The sequence below is a fragment of the Pungitius pungitius genome, chromosome 5 (assembly GCF_949316345.1).
Source record: "Pungitius pungitius chromosome 5, fPunPun2.1, whole genome shotgun sequence".
Lineage (NCBI taxonomy): Eukaryota > Metazoa > Chordata > Actinopteri > Perciformes > Gasterosteidae > Pungitius > Pungitius pungitius.
In genome coordinates, this window is record NC_084904.1 from 20,257,481 (window position 1) to 20,276,943 (window position 19,463).

The 19,463-nt window shown below is 45.1% G+C and overlaps 2 protein-coding genes across 4 annotated transcripts; one reads left to right on the plus strand and one right to left on the minus strand.

Moving 5' to 3' along the window:
* The first annotated feature begins 7,187 nt into the window (after positions 1-7,187).
* On the plus strand, positions 7,188-9,936 carry zgc:158260 (uncharacterized protein LOC571389 homolog). The gene is made up of 6 exons (XM_037482906.2): positions 7,188-8,275; positions 8,363-8,433; positions 8,552-8,616; positions 8,726-8,763; positions 9,009-9,357; positions 9,454-9,936. Exons 3-6 carry the CDS (start codon positions 8,605-8,607, stop codon positions 9,616-9,618), a joined length of 564 nt encoding a protein of 187 aa, XP_037338803.2. The 5' UTR covers positions 7,188-8,275; positions 8,363-8,433; positions 8,552-8,604; the 3' UTR covers positions 9,619-9,936.
* Positions 9,937-10,327: 391 nt separating this feature from the next.
* Positions 10,328-19,456, minus strand: LOC119225193 (coiled-coil domain-containing protein 158-like). Of its 3 annotated transcripts, none has more exons than XM_037482902.2 (23): positions 18,914-19,456; positions 18,751-18,808; positions 18,365-18,510; positions 17,827-18,005; positions 17,609-17,718; positions 17,209-17,527; positions 17,061-17,119; positions 16,618-16,728; positions 16,417-16,498; positions 16,120-16,239; positions 15,643-15,741; positions 15,352-15,558; positions 15,067-15,235; positions 14,131-14,283; positions 13,723-13,835; positions 12,973-13,131; positions 12,501-12,593; positions 12,184-12,300; positions 11,706-11,830; positions 11,376-11,435; positions 11,107-11,174; positions 10,728-10,853; positions 10,328-10,441 (listed from the first exon to the last, which is right to left on the minus strand). In XM_037482902.2, the coding sequence occupies exons 1-22, from the start codon at positions 19,035-19,037 to the stop codon at positions 10,753-10,755; spliced, it is 2,772 nt and encodes a 923-aa protein (XP_037338799.2). In that variant the 5' UTR covers positions 19,038-19,456; the 3' UTR covers positions 10,328-10,441; positions 10,728-10,752. The 3 variants fall into 3 exon arrangements, with proteins under 3 accessions (XP_037338799.2, XP_037338798.2, XP_037338800.2); XM_037482901.2 differs by having other exon boundaries at positions 11,376-11,438; XM_037482903.2 differs by lacking the exons at positions 18,365-18,510; positions 18,751-18,808; positions 18,914-19,456 and adding an exon at positions 18,139-18,331 and having other exon boundaries at positions 11,376-11,438.
* Between the last annotated feature and the right edge of the window lie 7 nt (positions 19,457-19,463).

Genomic DNA, 19,463 nt, shown 5'->3' on the forward strand with positions numbered 1-19,463 from the left:
AATAATGCCTCGTTCAAGCAAACCCACGACCGCTGACGCGAGGTCTTTGTCCCGACGCCGGGTGCTCTCATTGGCTGCCGCCATCACGGACCACCGAGGGGCACGCCCCCCCTCCGCTCGCTGATTAGTCGGACGCTGGCGAGTCCGATCGAGAACGCGATCGACTGATTTCGGGGCGGGGCCCCCGTAAAAGGGGATTCCGACGCCGCGATGCTCTTTGGCCGACGGAGAGAGAGGATGTTCAGCTTTAAGGGAGGCGTGATGCTGAGGAGGAATAACGGTACAAAAAAAAATAAAAAAATAATAAAATATGTGGAGGATAAATGGCCTGCATTACGGTCATCGTGGGGAGATCTAGTGAGTATTATATGAACATAAATCGCAGGTAAATGAGAGCATCCAAGGGCCTCTTCGCGGAGGGAATGTGTCCAAACGTTGAGCAGTGGAGTCCACAGGATTTAATATGAACCAAGAGACAACGTGTTAAGGGACACACACAAAAACCTACAAAAGGAGAGTAAAATACACTATTTGTTTAGAGCCAAAGAACAAACAACACGTCGTGTTATTCTACAAACAGGATGCTTCGTCAAAAATCACTTATTGTATTGAATGTCTTCCAGAGAGACGACAAATCGGCTAATTTCTTGCATTCGTGCTGGATCGCATACATCTCATGACAGGTTTTTCTCATCCCTATAAACTATTTGGGGTATTTTACCAGATGGGCCCTCTGTATTTGTCCTTTAATTTGCGCCGTTCAAACTGGTAGAGGGCAGAGGTGTGAAAAAGGTGACGCTACGTCATTCGGCGCTTTGGATTCAAAATAGAGCGGACTTTTCCAAAGCAGTTTGAGCCGTGCTGCGTCTGCATCCAGCGCCTGCATCCATAGGCCTTTTTAACCTGGCAAATGTCACAGTCGCCAGAGAAGCGTGACGACCACAAACACGGCCGTCTTGCTTCTCGGGCACCTGCAGGGGGGGGTGGGGGGGGGGGGGGCGATAATCCGTCCGTGTGCAGTCACCGTGCTAAAATGCAAACTGTGAAATGTGTGTTCTGAGTCCACAGTGTAGCGTGTCCATCACTCGTGATCACGTGTCATTCGGGATTTTTGGTGAAAGCAGTTCCTCATGGGCAAAAAATGCCGTAATTGTTAATGGGGGGGGGGGGGGGGGTGGTCTAGATTCTCAATGTGACACGCGGAAGACAAAACAGCAATGACATTGACTTTCTGCAGCTAAATTCCAAGAAATCAATTCTTTCCAACACAGCAAAGCTTCACCCAGTACAAGGCAGCTTCTGGATGCTGGTTGGACAGTTTTCTCAGAGCTGGTAGCCGGGGGAATATAGGTTTTTTGATCAGAGCAATTTTTTTTTAAAACCATGATTTGGTCTCAGCATATATATAGTATAAATACTACAGTACAGTGGTACTTTCTTCAAAAGCATTACATTACAAACCAGATTTATTCAAACAGGAAAATATTACAGCATGTCATATATCATTTAGCACCAATGGCTGTGGAGAATGAATTGCAATGCCGGTCAAAGCATGCTCAAGTTAACAAGGCGCCACACCCTTTTGAGAGCATCAGCGATTCACAACACGCAGCTCGTGAACGTGCGACCTGAGTTTGCTTTAAACGCGACGAAGTTCCCCACGGGGCGACATCCACAGCACTCAAAAAAAGCACGAAACCTGTCCAAGGCTGAAATAGGACACGGGGACTTGACATCCACCACCCTCAATGTTTACGGACAACACCAGCTGCTTATCTCGGAGCTTTTACCCAGAATTCCAATAGACGTTCAGATCAGAAGGGAAAAAAAATCAGTCAAGTCTTTTTTTGGGGGGGTTACTAACATGTGGCCGCCGTAAAACACTGTTATACTTGAGGGGTGAGCGAGGCCACGCAGCTCCCTCTTTCAAAATCCATTCATAAATAAAGTAGAACAAAAGACTAGGAATAATCCTCGGGAAGTTATGTACATCGTACGGTTTGATGTTGTCTCAATGGAAGGAACCAGTAATGCATTGGAGTTGTGCCTCATTGTGTCGAAGCCCCTTTGCGATCCCGGAGGACGGGGGGGTTTGCAGGAGGGGGGGGCGGCATCTGTTCAAACAAGAGGAGTACAAAATGCTGAAGGGAAACCATCACGGGGGGAGAAGGATAACAGTCAAGTAATGCAGCAACATTGTTTCTGCCAAAAGAAAGGGTGGGAGGGTGAAGAGGGGTAAATCAGTTCAACCTTTGTGATGGGCTCTTTTTATGTTTGGTCAGCAGAGCGACACAGATTCTTTTTTTTTTTTTTTTTTTTTGTCGTTGGAGGCTGAAGACACCCAGCTTTGAAGGGCCTGCACAAAGCTATTTGGTGACTGCAGGTTGTTTTTTATGTGAATTTCTCGCATGTGCTGCATGATGAAAGGGGTTCATAGTGGAAAAAATAAGGCGAGCATTCATGCGTTCCACAACGGGGGGAGACATTTCAAACAAGTGTTTGTAGTCCCCACAAACCTTTCATTGGGATCCAACACAGTTTGACCTAAAACAAAAAACAAAAAAATAGCACCCTCACTTTTCGTTTTTTCTCTTTGGTAGAAGACGCGGCTGAAGTGCAAGCGTGGCTCAACGGCCAGCGCTTTTATTTGGACACAAGTGTCCATTCACGGGTTTGGGTGAGAAGGTATTCTCTGAATGTGTCACTCATTCTGCACAGTCGGCTGTTCGGAGGCCTCGGTGATGGCTTTCACGCTCAATCATGTGGGTCCACTTTACGTCGTGTTTCGGGAGCAAGTTAAGGTCCTCGCACACCCGACAATTACGATAAAAGTTTAATTGAGGGCCCGTGGCTCAAATGGTGAACATTAGGTCCTTATCCAGATAACTCGTAGTGTAGTGGATGACTCAAAAGGAGATCCGGTTTGAGGTTCGATGGGTGGATTTGCCGTATGCTTTGCGCAGGCGAAATGTAAACACTGTTAAACCTGTTTAAGGATATATTCTCAAACGCACACGCCATGCAAACACACGCTTGAAAGGACTGTTTGTTATGCGCACCGCTGTGCAAATAAGACGCCCAGTTGCCGACGCCCAACTGCCAAATTATTGAGATAATTGCTAATAAGAGGAAAAAAAAAAAAGAGTCTCCGGCGGCGGTATCGGCTGGACTTGAGATAAATGCTAACGTCTGCATGCTAACATGCTTACATGCTAATGCTGATGTTCACCAGGTTTAATGTGTTGCATCCCCACCACCTTAGTTTAGCGTGTTACCGTGCTTACACTCACCGGCCACTTTATTAGGTACACCTGTCCAACTGCTCGTTAACACTTAATTTCTAAGCAGCCAATCACATGGCGGCAACTCAGTGCATTTAGGCATGTAGACATTGTCAAGACAATCTCCTGCAGTTCAAACCGAGCATCAGTATGGGGAAGAAAGGTGATTTGAGTGACTTTGAACGTGGCATGATTGTTGGTGCCAGAAGGGCTGGTCTGAGTATTTCAGAAACTGCTAATCTACTGGGATTTTCACGCACAACCATCTCTAGGGTTTACAGAGAATGGTCCGAAAAAGAAAAAACATCCAGTGAGCGGCAGTTCTGTGGGCGGAAATGCCTTGTTGATGCCAGAGGTCAGAGGAGAATGGCCAGACTGGTTCGAGCTGATAGAAGGGCAACAGTGACTCAAATAACCACCCGTTACAACCAAGGTGGGCATAAGAGCATCTCTGAACGCACAGTACGTCGAACTTTGAGGCAGATGGGCTACAGCAGCAGAAGACCACACCGGGTGCCACTCCTTTCAGCTAAGAACAGGAAACTGAGGCTACAATTTGCACAAGCTCATCGAAATTGGACAATAGAAGATTGGAAAAACGTTGCCTGATCTGATGAGTCTCGATTTCTGCTGCGACATTCGGATGGTAGGGTCAGAATTTGGCGTCTACAACATGAAAGCATGGATCCATCCTGCCTTGTATCAACGGTTCAGGCTGGTGGTCGTGGTGGTGTCATGGTGTGGGGAATATTTTCTTGGCACTCTTTGGTTCCCTTGGTACCAATTGAGCGTCGTTGCAACGCCACAGCCTACCTGAGTATTGTTGCTGACCATGTCCATCCCTTTATGACCACAATGTACCCAACTTCTGATGGCTACTTTCAGCAGGATAAAGCGCCATGTCATAAAGCTGGAATCATCTCAGACTGGTTTCTTGAACATGACAATGAGTTCGCTGTACTCAAATGGCCTCCACAATCACCAGATCTCAATCCAATAGAGCATCTTTGGGATGTGGTGGAACGGGAGATTCGCATCATGGATGTGCAGCCGACAAATCTGCGGCAACTGTGTGATGCCATCATGTCAATATGGACCAAACTCCCTGAGGAATGCTTCCAGCACCTTGTTGAATCTATGCCACGAAGAATTGAGGCAGTTCTGAAGGCAAAAGGGGGTCCAACCCGTTACTAGCATGGGGTACCTAATAAAGTGGCCGGTGAGTGTACATTTGCTAATTTTCTGAACTATATTTTCAATTTTGTGAGTGGAACAGTTAAGCACAACAAAAAAAAGTGGATTGTGATCTAGACATCACTTATAACAAGTCCTAAAAACTCTATGTTACAGTTTCTACTTTAATTCATCATAATGGTTTGGAAAAAGTCTACCTTTTGAAAAAGAAAATCCTTCCCACCCTGTGTTTAAAGGACAGAATATACAGGCTTCACTTCGAACTAAACAGCATGGAGATCAAGCACAAATCAAGGCAGCCTTTTTTCTCACATTTCAAAGGAGTGGTATTTTTTACTTGACAGCCACATTCTACTGGAAGAGGAAAAGATGTGAAGAAAACTCTCCCTTCCTCCACCAGTCCCATCCTTTCACATGTCCTCCCTATCTGCCGCTCCCTCCTTACGACAACACAGTAGAAACAACGTTAACTCTTTCTGTAGATGCTGCTTGGCCGGGCTGCAGCACGGTGGAGCCTGGTACTGGACATTAAGTCACAGTGCTTTGGAGGCTGAGGCAGCCTTTGTGAGGCCGCAGACTGATCTACAGGCAGGGAGACGTGGGAGTGGAATCTGGTGAGGAGTGGCAGACCTTTTCACTGGAGGTGATGAATGCAAAAACCCGGGGTCGTGAAGTGCTATTGGAAGAGGACCCTGCATAGAATTTATTTTCCCGGGGCTAAACCATTCCCGGTTCTCCTTGGAGAGGATCACAGAGGCAGAAAGAACTTCTGCTCTCTTGCATTTGAGCGCAAGAAAGGCATTCGGAGAAATCCGAGAGCCGATGTCCTAAAGTGCAGTGTCGGAAAGTAACTCTACACGTACTCAAGAACTGTGCGTTGGGATAGTTATGAGGCCCTTTCACTTTTGCCGAACAATCAAGTTGTTTGTTTGTCCCTGTGTGGTACTTTCTCATGCTTTTGACTTTGTAGATTATTTACCCAAAGGCAGTTAAGTGATGGGGTGACCGTAGGATTCCTTTGTGCGTGTAGGTGTGGTTCATTTCCCACCATTCAAGTAGTGGGTTTTTGTAACAGGGGACAGCGACTCATTGTTCCCGCAAAAGAACAAGTGGAAATTTAGGAATTTAAAGAGACACTGTTTTCGCATGACATGCTTTTTCATGACAGAAACATGCTGATGTCCACAGCCACATGTTAAAAAAAAAAAAAGGTTGTGCATGATGATTTTTGTTTTTGCGGTGGCCCTGTTTAACCCCGATGTCCCGAGGCGTTAGAGGAGAGTTGTGCAACAATGTGGTCATTGTGCATCATCAACAGCCCATAATTCTGCTTCACTCAATTTAAACGGGAAGTGGAAAAGTTGAGGTTGAAAGATGCAGCGAACTATGCAAAGACATTATGGATGCAGTCATGTGTCCGGATGGGGGAAAAGCTTCAGGTTGTATTGTAAAACATGTTAAAAACATGTGATAGGACAATGAATAATGATTGTTAGCGTTTAATGATATGTAATAATTTAACCTAAGGAGTCACGAAAAAAAAAAGGCAGAAAAAACAGAATGACTTAATTACTCTTAAATGAGTTCGTAATGAGTTCAATATATTGTATTTTAATTCTGTTCATCACAATGAAGGGCACGTGGAGCTCTAACTTTAAATATTGGTCAGTCAAATCGATTAGATTCCACCCACCATGGACAGGACCTTGAGCGCAGGACATTGAGGACATTGAGGACACCGAAGACGTACGTAGGGGCCCAATCCCGCACGGCATCCTGTACTGGAAAGTGATGGGAGGTTTGCACATCCTTTCTGTCGTATTGTTACGCAACATCCTAAAAGCTGCAAAAGACTGTTGAGATGGTAGTAAAGTCACTGGAAAACCAGCGTGCTGCCAAACCCTCTGATCAACATCAGCGTTTCCTGCGCATTATACCGGTTTCCTCCTATTGTAAGAAGAAGGTCTCTGGTGGAAAATGGTATGTTTATTGTACATGTGTGCAATCAACAAAAACAAAAACATAACCCGCCTCCCTGTGACCTTTCTGGATAAATCAAAATGCAAATAAAGGGGCGACATAACAATCTTAAAATGCATGTAATTGTGGATTCATTTCATAAAATATCATCAGTTTGCGTCCGAACATCTTCTCTTGGGTTTCTTTTCCCAAAAGGGGGCGGAGCTTTCCCAAGTCAGGCCATGTTCGTGCAACCATTTAGAGAGCTGATGGTAGCTGGATGACAAATTACCCAGGTGTTGAATGTCAATGTTTATAAATCAGAATGCGTGTGAAGGAAACCTCCCAAGTAGGGAGAAAGGTGCGGGGAAATCTTGGGAGTACACAAAGTTTCAGGCGTTTCCTGGCTACGGTGAAGTAGAGATAAGACGGAAAAAAAGTATCTGGCAACGGAGCCGGAGCTCCTTTAGGAAAAATAACTGAGTTAATCCGGGCACAAATTAATCTTGGCGAAAGGGTGGACGTGGCGATTCGTTAATGTTAGACGAAAAAAACAAGAACAGAACTTCAGAGGCATATCTTTTGAGGGAATTTCGTTTGCCGGCCCTTCCTCTGCAAGAGGCGTATTTTGAGTACTTAAATGACTGAGGCCCGTTCCGCAGTGAAGACACACGTTGCAGCTTTAAAAACAGAAGTCCGCAGCACAGCGAAAAAGGGGAAGGACCACGCCTGTGTGTGTGTGTGTGTGGGGGGGGTACGTGTACGTGTCATGGCTGCGCTGCGCTGCACATTCACGCACTGTAGGCCTGCGACGGCACGAGGCAAACGGGCGGCGTGACAAACGGAGCCATTCACGGCCCCACCGAGGCTTCGAAGACACGGAGCCGACCTGGATTTTAACCATACAAAAGACATACAGTAATCAGCTGATGGATTGTTTACTCTCCCAAAGCACCCTTTAGAACAGGCGCTACTACTTTAGCGACTCTTTTAGGCCCTACTCATTTCATTTGTAAGCACGCAGGCACTTGGAAGCTGTCGGACATGCATTCAAATGTCACAGTTTAGTAGTCGTTGTTGTTGTTGTTTGTGTCGCTGGCAAACAAACAAACAAACTGAAGAAAAAGAGCCCGTTAGGCAGTTGACTGGCTGCATTGAAATGGTGTACTGGGTTAGTTTGTTGCTGTGAATGGGGAACATGGGTGGCGAGGGAGAGGAATCAGTGGTCCCTCTGTCCCTGCAGTGTTTCCCCTGGTGTTTGAACAGCAGAAGAGTCCGGGGACCTGAACCCGGGGCTAATTAGCTAATTCATCAGGCCCAATGGGAGTGACGTGCGATTTAATCAAGTCACCAACAAACCGCTTTCTGTGCAAAAACAAGTTGTCAGGAATTACTCCCGGAATCTTTTAGTGTTTCAGTTCTTTGCGGTTTCATAGATGACAGTAAAGTGCCGCTATGTGGGAAGTAAACATCGGTTTAGAACACGAACAAATAAGAACAAAAAAGGCCGAGGCGGGTAGTTCAGTGTGAGTAATTAACAGTTTAGAGGAACTATTCCTCATGCATTTACATCATAGCAGCACGTTGCTGTGGTAACAGGCCGGGATGACCTGAGCTGGTGATGTTCTAACAGGGAGAGCCCCCTAGTGCTCAACGAGAGAGGTCCCTTTTTACTCGTTATACGACAACAGCTTCTTAAACGTGCTGCTGAGTGGACTCGTCGGGGTGGAAGGTTTAAAAAACAAAAAAACAAAAAAAAACACAGCCGAGCTCACCAACTACCACGAAGCCCTGTTCTATAATGTCAAAGCTTGTCCCTCAACCAACACAACAGCTGTAAGGTAAACATTCTATAAATATCCTAAACAGGATAATCAATCATCACCACTCACTCACTCACTGGGCTAAACTCTAAACTCTATTTACAGTCCACACTGAGCCTGGAGCCCAAGCTGCCATACTGGAAAAAAAACGCTGATATGAATTGAGTCTATTTCAGGTGAATGTATTTCTTCAACCAGATTTGTTACCGATACAATGGTAAATGCTTTTAAGTACAATTGAATGTAAACCTATTATTCTCCTTTCACTCTTTCACAAACAACACTCCACCACAGGAGGAGTCTCTGACGTTGGCATGGTTACCAACTAACAAGCTACTGAAAACTACATGGAGACGGTGGTGAGCTAGATCCTCGACGCCGACCAGCTGCTCATTATCACATTTCCTGAAAATCTTCAACTGCTTTTTCAAAAAAAATGCGTTGTTAACTCAATTATATTAATGACAGGCGATGGAGAGCAAAAACACGAGGCCCCTTGTCCCTTGGTAAGTGAGTCTCCATTTTGAGTAAAGAAGTGAGAAGCAGTTGTTTCTTTGCTAATTTGCATTTAAAGAATATGTGGTGTACTTTATCAGAACATTTCGTTCTACTTGTAACACCACTGTGTTAGATTTTAGAGGACAATAGTAGCACTATAGTGCACTTATACTTATTTTTCATCCATATTGCATTTAAGAATGCGAAACCGCTCTGTGGCATGCGTGAAGTTGTTGTTCTGTTCCTCCTTCAGCTACAAGGAGAAGTTGCAGAGGAAGCATCTCAAAGCCTCGGCGAACAGGACAAACATCTCCTCGGTCGGCACTCGTCGCCGCTTCGTGACAGCGAGCCTCGAGGACTCGTCGGTCTCATCGGGAGACGGGGGACGCGTCTCGCCGCTTGTTTCGGACGACGCTCCAAAACAGAAGTCCACCGCCTCCGGTCAAAAGCCCAAGAAGGGCCTTTCTAAGGAACATGCTTGCTTTTCCAAGCAGATGACCCAGAAGCAGATTCGCAGAGAATACGTGGCCTCTGTGGAGAAGGAACTCAAACGGCATCCTCTCGCTATGTTCCCGCACTATAAGGATCACATGACCCCCGAAGTGAGTGGAGTCAGAACCGCGAGGCCACCTTGACATGTTAGGAGGTGGGATCCTAACCCTGTGCTACATTTAAAGGGTGTCTTTTTCTCTCTACAGCTATTTGATGAGGTGGTGTCCATTTTGGACCCAGAACTGAGCGTAAACGGCGCCGCTAGACTTCCTCCGCCTACAGGAGGCCATGCGGAGGAGGACGATGAACAAGTGGACACAGCTCAACACAGGAATTCTGGCGACACGCTGGGTAGTGTTAATATGATCTAAATGACTACAAATCATCTGTGATTATTATTACTTTTCAATCATTGTAAAACTACCACAATGTCCAAAATCCAAGTTCAAACAAAGCGTTGCAGTCGAAGCGAATCAACCGAGAACAGACAAAGACATGAAAGTAGCTGCCAAACCTGTCAGCAGATGATTTGCAGGACAGTCAGAGCTAAAACACAAACCATGACGGTGTTGAGATAATCATACAATGGATTTATATTTGACACCAATGTTAGCAAATCTGCAACACGGCCTTCAAGACACTGCCCCACCTGCTTTCCCTGTTGGAGAGGAATTCACAAAATGTGAAAGTGAAGTGAAATCGGGTCACAGACACAAACAAGCTTTGAAAGTCTGTCAGGCAATTCAACTGTGAAAAGAGCAAAGTACACAAAACATTTGTGTCACATGATAAGTTGACGACTGTGTGAAACATTTGGTTTACCGACTGAATCGGCAGCTAAAAAAGAGTATGAAGCCATATCAAAGAGGGGTTATGTAACTCAAAAAAAGGAGAAGTGTCTGGTGCTGGTTCCAGTGCACGAGGGGAACATGAAGGACTGAAAGGCTCTGTGTGGAAGCAGAGCTTCAACATGGATGCTACAACATTGTTCGCTCTTCTTCCATGTTTATCTTTGTCTCTGTACAGCGCCAATATATGACTTATTCTCAATTAGTGGTGTGAAATAACAACTCAAACCCATTTGTTGAATAAAAACTTAATTTACACAATGAATTACAAAGTTACACCTGATTGGGGATTGCATTTGTTTGACAACTTCATCTGGGGAGCCTCTGGAACAAGAAAAGAAGCTTCCTAAAAGGGAACAAAAAGCAGGATCAATCAAACACATTTCTGAAAAAGTCCCCGAAGCTTGTGAGCTGCTGAAAGACCAGTGGAACAGGGAACTCCACTAGTGCTACAATGGATTTTGTTGCCTCATTAGTGCACTGTGACATCTGTTGCTGGAGTCCAGTTGACAAAATCATTACAATGAAAACATAAACTGGATAAAAGCACTTGGACTCAGCTTTTTGTGGGAAGCTATTCAGCTGTTACCTCAACTGGTCTTTAAAGTGGTCTTTGTGTAAATGATACTCACTGATAAGAAGGGCCTGCCTCGGGAGTCACTGTCCGCTGTTGGGGTCAGAGGTCAGGAGTGAGTACACTGGCGACTTGCGGCCCAGTGAGAGCAGCGGCGGGGGGGATGGATGTGAGACGACACCGCCTGGAAAGGTCACATTTATGTCAGAGAATTGAACATCGGTGTTGAGGTAAATCTTGAAAAAGGACGGGCATAAAACGGAGAGAAGAATAGTTTTATCCTGAACAATTTAAAATGATAAAGTTTCAGTTGTCTTTTTCTGTTGACAGGCAAACTTTGTAAGTATGATATGTGGCAGATGCAAACCGCGTCCATAAAAAGGGGGGTCAAACTTGTTGTTGGACTGCATGAAGATGACAAAGTTGAGAGAACTCACTCTCACAGAAGCATTTCTTGTGGATCACTCCTCCGCTGAGCTCCGCCTCCTTCAGGAAATGTGTCTCACTGTACAGAGTGCAAGCACAAACACAGGCGCATTACATCCTGTTACACAGCTTGCGGCGCCATGCATGATTCATGAGGGGGTGAAAGGTCGGGGGGGGGAGGGGGGGGAAGATTGTGCTTCTAGCCTGGAGAAAAGGTCATGCAAAAAAGAGACGGCGGCAGGCAGGGGCGGTTCGGCTTTGCGTTTGGCGAGCGCCCTACCTGCCGCAGGTTCTTCTTCTCCATCTGGAACCAGCTTTTATTCCTTCTGCTTTGTCACTACTTCTGTGGGTGCAGGGAAAAATCATAATATAGTGAGAAATTTTACGTGAATGTTTGAAAACAGACATCTTAAGATAAAAAACGACTTTTTGAGTCTTTCAATGATTCAGTAAACGGGGTTGTTATTGGATCCCCTTCCTCCTCATCCACCTCCACTCCGAACGACTTCCCCCTTACTCAGTGGCATCACATGATTTTTAAGTTGTGACCTAACCGAGCCTAAGAGCGAGCGATTATCCGAGCAGTGTGTGGGAACGGAGCCAGACGTACAATGCGGTGCCGCGCGCTCTCTCGGGCGCAGACCTCCTCCTGACTCCTGTGTGTGGTCTGTGGTTCTCCGAAATCCCCCCCGGCAGCTCTCTGACGGGAGGCCCGGGCCGCTGGGCGTGGCGCCGCTGCAAGGGGGAGAGGGAGGCAATGGCAATGCACTGCTGCGCTGATACTTTGAGTTTGAATACAGGACAGACAATCGCCACGATTTCCGTGTTAGCATTAGCGACGGGAACACACAAAGCCACACTTAATGGCGCGTTACCAATGGGCCTTTGACTGCTTGGTTGATATGATTTGAAGTTGGGCTCACAAGAATGTAATGCTGTGTGTGTGTGTGTGTGTTTTTTTATTTAAAAGGCGGAGCAGATGTGCCGAGCTCGTGTCCGTGCAGCCAAACCAACAATAAATCACATATTGCGTTGGATGGGCTGGAACCGGGGGAGACGGGCGGAATGCAAGGAGTTCCTCGCTGTACCGTGATCTGGGCGTTGGAGCCGCGCTGGGAGGCGGGCGCGGCACCGAGTGAAGATGGGGAGTCCGGGTCAGATGGAGGGACATTCGGAGCTCTGTACAAATTTTGACCTTGGAGCTCCTACAGAAAAGACACAATTGGTTTGTTACTGAAGATCTGTTGCTAAGCGCAATTTAAAAACTGTAAGTATATAGTAAGAATAAGTCAAACTAGAGAACGATATCAAACATGCATGATGAAGAGAAGCTTAGCCTAAAGCATTTAAACTACACACAGACTGTGTAAAAGCCCCATTTCCTCTTGTCTGTAATCAGCTCTACCTTCAAGGCCAGGACATGATGGAGTTTCAGACGGAAAAAGTGCTGCTCCTTCAGCTGGAGGAAATCTTTACAGTCTGCAAAGCTTTCTGACATCTATTGAAAGAAAGACGATATGAAACAATAACAGAGCGATGACAAGTTTATTTACTTAAAAATATCAACATCTTGGTTTCATTCCAGAAGAAGATAACAACTGTCGGGGGAAGGGTGGTGGAGAGAAAACCGTACAAATTAAAGGGCAGTAATTCTCAGGGAGAATATTGTAAATATTTTGGTCTTAAGGCCGTTGCTGGTCATTAGCCCATTCTCAACACCTATTTCGGTTCATTTGATGTATTTATCACATATTGTGTACCGTTATGACTTGATGCGTATTTCAGTCGGTCGCAATCTTATCCGGGCTTTGTCTAACACCAGCCAACATTTGGCGGTAACACAGGAAAGAGTAGGAGAAAGTGTGTAGGGGCACCACCTTGTGAAGGATGGCCTCCAGCTGGCCGACGCGTTCTCTCAACTGTTGATCTGTGGAGCGAAGGGCCTCCAGCTCGGTGCCTAGTTGTCTCTTCTCCTCCCTGAGGAACATCAGCTGCTGCAGCTGACGGTGCTTCTCCAGGCCCTGCAAGCGCTTCCCCTGGACAAAATGTTCCCGTGAAATGGGAAGGGTGGGTAAGTTGGTGTCATGTTATGTTTTCATTTATGTACCATTTCTTCATAGCATAGCTATTTTGAATTATTGCCTTTAGCATGCAAAAAGTGTTTTTTACTGTATAGGGAGGGTAATGAAACACATTCAAATGTATTATTATAATAAACTATAACAGTATAGTTTACCATATTTACAGGGCAATTGCTGTCCCAGTAAAGCAATTTGGTGTCCCAAAAAAGAAAGTAAAAAAGCACTTGAATCCTTCCTACAACACAACTGAACTCAGATGAAGTAACTGCTGACGGGTCACTTGTTAGAGCTTGGTTTGTATTTGGATCTTTTTCCAGAATCATTTATGAATGAATAAGTGTTTTCCAAGGTCAGTCGTTTTACATTTTCTTTAATCAACTTGAGAGATTTGGATCAGAATGCGCTAAATGGCTAACTTTTCAACCGCCAAAGTACACAGCCTCCTCTTTTAGCAATCTGAATATAAATGAGAGAGAGAGCTTTATACAATAAAGCTGTGTGATGCAAAGGAAGAAGCAGACACGCTGGTACACACTGTTTATTTACCTGGTACAGCTGGTCTATTGTCTCCTCCAAATGTTTGATTTTGCTCTGCAAGGAGTCGACCTGCTTTCTCCTGGCCGTGATCTCCTTCTGCATGTCCATGGCTACTTGGAGGCCTGAGATGATCCGACAAATCAATACGACAAAGAGTGAGGAGAAGGGCAAGGAGGGGATTCAAAGCGAGAATCAAGCACGTAATATGCGAGAACATCATTTGAAATCCCAGAGCTTTTAACCGTGGACAAGCTTAGTTCACGCCAGGGACATGTGTTCATGGTTACTGCGGAGTACAGCAGAGGAGGATAAAGTAAATCTCGGTTATCTCTCCACGGGATCGAAGATTGGATGTAAATTGGAGGATGTTTTTTTTTTAAATCAATCCTCAGTGTAAATTACAATCAAGAATCTAACCGTGTCCGTCAGCTCCTTGCAGGGTGGTCAGGGTGCACCTGACCTGGTCGCGCTCGCCATGGGCGGTCCGTATTTGACTCTGAAGCTTCAGCACCGCACCCTCGTGCTCCTCGTTCTTGAAGCTGTGGAGCCGCTGCAGTTCCTCGTGCTCCTCTGAAATCGTGCCCGCACAAACACATGCATTGAATCCACAGAGCGAAACACACTTAAAACACGCACACGTACACACATGGAAGAAGGGGCTTGGTTGACAGTAAAAACATACTGAACGTGGTTCTTTGTTTTCTTAAACACAGCTGGACAAGAAGAAAAAAAAGAAAAAAAAACCTGTTTCATCTGATCTCTTTCTAGAAACATCACTTACACTAGTCCGCTGTCCGGAGGTAAAAGTCCACATGATGGAGTACTATATTGTTTACTAATTCATTAACTAAAGCCTCATACTTTATGTGAATTACAGAATTGATATTGTTTATCCATTAACTGAAGCAACTTGTTGTTTTTGTGAATAAACCTGAATTAGTTTGAATGATGTATATTGTGGGATAAATGTACATTTTGAGTGTGTACAGTGTTCAATCCATGAGGCTGTGTGTGGGTACATTTATGTAATTGTTGGACTGGGAGAGTACATCTTAGCGCTGCGGGATGCTGGTGGGTGTAAACACATATTGGAACGTCTGCTTTGATGGTAATCCCACAAGGTCACATTCACAACCAGACAAAAAAAACATTCATTCATTGTTATTATAGTAAGGGATATGCTTTTCAGTTTGTTTCCATAACCATAGTTGTGTTTACAAGATGTCGAGCACCAGTCAAAAGGTTTGGACACATTTTCACATTCAATTCAATGAAAAAGTGTGTTCAAACGTTTGACTGGTTCTGTATATTTGTCCGAAGTGTGTTGTTTCACATCATTAGAGCTCAACTCACTCTTGAGGGCGCGTAACTGCACCCGCTGGATGTCCAGCTGGACGGCGAGCTGCTGTTTCTCCAGAGTTTCCTCCCGGGCGCGCTGGCTCTGTTCAGCCACAGAGGCCTGTAGCTGCAGCCTCTCCTGCTCTGCAGCGGCCAGGTCCGACCTGCGCCGGTCTAACTCGGCCTAATTAGCGTGTGTCACAACAGGAAAGTAGAGAACAAAGAGTGCGAGGTTAGTGATGAATTAGGTTGGGTATAAAGGTCAACAGGACGGAAAAGACATGACTGCTTGCTTCCGACCGTGAGCTGCTGGATCGCCAGCGTGCGCTGGTTCAGCTGGTTGCTGAGGAGGCCGTTCTGCTGGTGAAGGTCGTTGATGGTGCGGTTCTGCATCTGTATGCTGCCCTCTGTCCTCTTCTCTCGGTCATCCAGCCTGAGCCTCAGCGCCTCTCCCTCTGCATGCAGGGTCTGGCATCGGCTTTGGGCTTCCTCCAACCGGGCAAGATGCTGGAAAATGGGCAGGTTTCCGGGATCTGCATGTTTAGATTATAAACTGGGACTGATAATGCATGGTTTCCTTTAGAACATTACGTGCTGGGTTTCATGCTGACGGAGCCGGAGTTCCTTTTCTTTGTCCTCCAGGAGTTCCTGAGATTTCTCCCCCTCCTGGGCTCTCTGCCTCAGCAGGGCCTGTGGGCAATTTTTCACTTACAGGTTAGGACGTGTAAACCGCCTACTGTCAGAAAAGCTTTATCTATAACAATTTGAATAAAACGTAGACCAATTTGTGCAGCATGAGTAATTTCTCTGGAATGGGCAACATTGAATAGCCTGAGCCTGGCACTCCTCCTTCACCCCTCCCACCTGCTTTATCAGCAGATTACAAACCTCCACTTGTCTCTGTGTGCTCCATCTTAATACGTACTTAAGCATCATTTCAACGACCTCACATGAACTCAGTTTCCACCAAGTATTCTTTAACACAAACATGCATCTGCATGAAAACTTTTGGTATGACAACATGTAGAAGAAATGCTGGTTTTCACATTTGTGGTTTTGCTGCTGCACCTTGAATTGGTCGAGCTGGGACTGAAGCTGCTCCGTCGGTAGTAGGGATCTCGCTTTCTCTCTTTGGGCTTCCGACAGGTCGGACTGAGCCTGAATGAGCTGCAGCTCCAGACAACGGACCTACAATGTCACAAAGCGGAATCTGATTTCATTTTAGTTTTCATTCTGATTGAGGATGCAGCATGGAGTTCCATCGCGTTTGCTTACCCTCATTGAGTTTGTCTGATCTTCCAGCTCATTGATCTCTACATATAGTTAATTACATTGTTCATAGTATTCTTGTACACTCCCCCTTACCTTATCTGTATGACGACAGAGAGTTGACTCCAGTTCACTGACCTGACACCGGTGCAGTAATGTCTGTCTCACTGCAAGTTTCCTGGGATAAAAGTCACACATAAACATTAATTCCTCGTTAGTGATCATTTAGTATATAGTGGCTTTAGACTGAAAACATTGTAATAAAACAGGCACCAAATGAATGGGAAGAACTCTTACTTTAGCAGCTCCAACTTGGCACATAAACTGAAGCTGCCGTTTGTCGACCGGCTCAGTTTGTCAGTCAGCAGCGCCATCTCCTGGCCAAGACTTTCAATCAGCTCTTCCATCCTGGAACACAGTTCAATATGAAGGATGACCACAGCTATAGACACACTATACTTATGATACACAACGGCACCCCATGGCTTACAGCACAACATAATTGGAAGGGATGAAGTAATACAAAAGAACACTATAATTAAATAGCTGCAGCTCCGGTGTGCATTCCAACATATCATGTATGACAAAGAAAAGCAGCCAAACTACACAGTTAAGAAGCGGGAACCTAAGAATATCTGTTTTTTCTGCATAAACTAAATATATATCGTCTACTGTTTTGATAGTAAGTGGATTGACTAAACAATTATTGGGCTTATCGCTGCAGTTCTCCATTTAATTACCTTTCATTTTGCTTATTTACACCACTGCGATCATCACTCCCCAGATGTTTTATTGATTGCTATGAAACAGAAAAATACGTTAGATTTCATAATACGAAAGCTGTTTTTCCGTGCATTGAACATGCTGATTGACTTCTGGTGTACTTACTGAAAAAAGTCTCTCCTGTAGCTTCTCTGAATCATTGTCAAAAGCCTCAGTTGTGTTAGCAGCCGGTGACAGTCGTCTTGGAGTGGTGGCGACGTTCGGACTGGTGATGCCGTTGCCTCCTCTTTGTGTCCCGTGAGACAACAGTGAGTACATCTCTTTTAAATTTTGTTCCAATATCTCTACTTTTCTGTGAAATGCCAACGCCTCGTCCTCCGCCTCCCGCAGCTTCTGGTCCTCGGCCCTTTTGATGTTTTGGAGCTCTTCCAATATGAACAGCATGTTTTCCATTTGACTGACGTGTGTCTTTGAGTCTTCCAATCTAAAAATAAAAAGATCAGTGGTTCGAATAGCTTTAAAACACTTGCTTACAAGAGTAAACTTGTATATACGTTGTCTTCACCTAAGGTTGGACAGGACGGCCTTCTCCTTCCGGACCGTGTGCAACTTGGCCTGCAAGTCCATGATGGCTTTGTTAAAACGGAATGTCTCTTGTTCAGTTTGATCACGTGCCTTTGTTCGAGAGGGTCGAATGATACATTACGAAGAGAAAGCATTACCACTTGGGAATTACAGACAGGATCAATACACAAGATTCATGGCTGGAAACAAAGTATGAACCTTGTTGAGCTGCAAGTCAGACAGCTGTTGAATACAGTCATCTATTACTTTTCCCAACATCTCCTTTCCAGGACAGCTGATATCTCCTCGGTTTAAACTATCCAGATCACGGGCGAGGGGCTTAGACTCTGGCGGCTGGATGGTTGAAGGACTAGTGGAATCCCCAGGTGAGTCGTCTGCTAAAATTGCAGAGGAAATTTAACATACAGTGTAAGTTGTCAAAGATAAGATCTGGTGAAACATGCATTTCTTTACAGCACTTGGGGTTAAATATATATATTTGACTTTGCTCTCCAGGGTGATTTCCCTTACCCATCTGTAGTCTCTAGCCAGATGATATAGGTTTTAGAATGATCTTGGGCTTTGGTCATCGTATCATACCGAGCGGCGTATCCCCACTCGTTTTTTCTTTTCATTTATTGTATGGTAGCGTAGGTGTATAAAGAAAAAGAATCATCCCTACATAACACATTATTGATTTCATCTCGTTGGCAGCTTCAACACTAACAAGAAGCCGTGTGCTGCTGCGTGTACTCACAATCATTACTGCTGTTGTGGCAGCTTTGTCCAGGTGAGCTGTGGGGGCTGTAAATGCAGGCCAACCTCTCCAGGGTTACTTTGGTTGCGTTTTCCACCTCTTCTTGAAGCCTCTGCGTTTCCTTGGTGCGCCTGTCAAGCTCATCACTATAAATACATTAAAAAAAAAAATAGTCAAGACAACTAGAATGGATCCATAGCAGAATTCACAGGGATGCCAAAGACATGGTGCCGTGTATTTTTAGATGTGAAACTACATTTGACGTTTTGGACAGCTAAAGCAGTGGCTGCTGATGCGATGGAGTTGGTTTTTAAGTTGATATACAAATCACCTAAAAGCTGCAAGGTATTTTGATATAGCATTAAGAATAGTTCCTATGCCCATACCTCAATTCATCGAGTGTCAGGCTGTTAAATCTCACCCGGGGAATGGCGTCCTGGATATCTGTTGAACAAATTACTTTAAGAATTTAACGATTCAGTTGAAATGCTGTTTAGGAAGTTAGCATATCTCCCCTGCCTTATATAACGGTAGTTAATTTCAACTTACCCGTTGATCCTGCATGTGTTAGTTTACCGTGGTTTGGTGGAGATTCAAATAGCAAAAGGTGACAGCCATTGTTGCTGGAAGGCGGAATGCTCTGGTGATCGGAGGACTGAAACTCCGAAGACATCTCTGTTCACATTGGTAATTAATCTATCGGTGCACTTTGTTAAGTTAAAAATATTCCTCCTCGAAGCTAGCATCGATAGCTAACATTAGCCAGTGAACTGTCGTTGGAGGTAAAGTTCTATCACCATGGAAACGTCATTCTGTGCTTATTTCCTTTCCAGCGTTAGGCTGTCAATAATTCGATGTAACTCGGTGCTAACACTTGAAAAAAATAGCATTGTCTGACTGGAGACGTTAGTCGGATATTTATTCCAGGAACGCTGATATTGAAAAGACAGCAAAATTAACGTTAGCGCCGACACTTTGAAATAATCGCCAAACATCCGCTTTCCTTCCGTACGGTCCATGACGCAACACCCCAGGGCGCGTGGGCGTTTCCCGCGGTGCATGCTGGTCATTGTCGTTTACCAACCAACTAGCGGTTGTT

Bases quoted from the DNA above. Each gene is read 5' to 3' on its own strand.
- LOC119225193 (XM_037482901.2), bottom strand. From the start codon at position 19,037: ATGTCTTCGGAGTTTCAGTCCTCCGATCACCAGAGCATTCCGCCTTCC. The intron at 12,301-12,500 runs GTAGAGCTGATT...TCTTTTCTGTAG, and splicing joins ATCATGTCCTGGCCTTGAAG to GAGCTCCAAGGTCAAAATTT. The intron at 11,439-11,705 runs GTACGTCTGGCT...CTGCACCCACAG, and splicing joins AGAGCGCGCGGCACCGCATT to AAGTAGTGACAAAGCAGAAG.
- zgc:158260 (XM_037482906.2), top strand. The intron at 8,764-9,008 runs GTAAGTGAGTCT...TTCCTCCTTCAG, and splicing joins ACGAGGCCCCTTGTCCCTTG to CTACAAGGAGAAGTTGCAGA. The intron at 9,358-9,453 runs GTGAGTGGAGTC...TTCTCTCTACAG, and splicing joins AGGATCACATGACCCCCGAA to CTATTTGATGAGGTGGTGTC.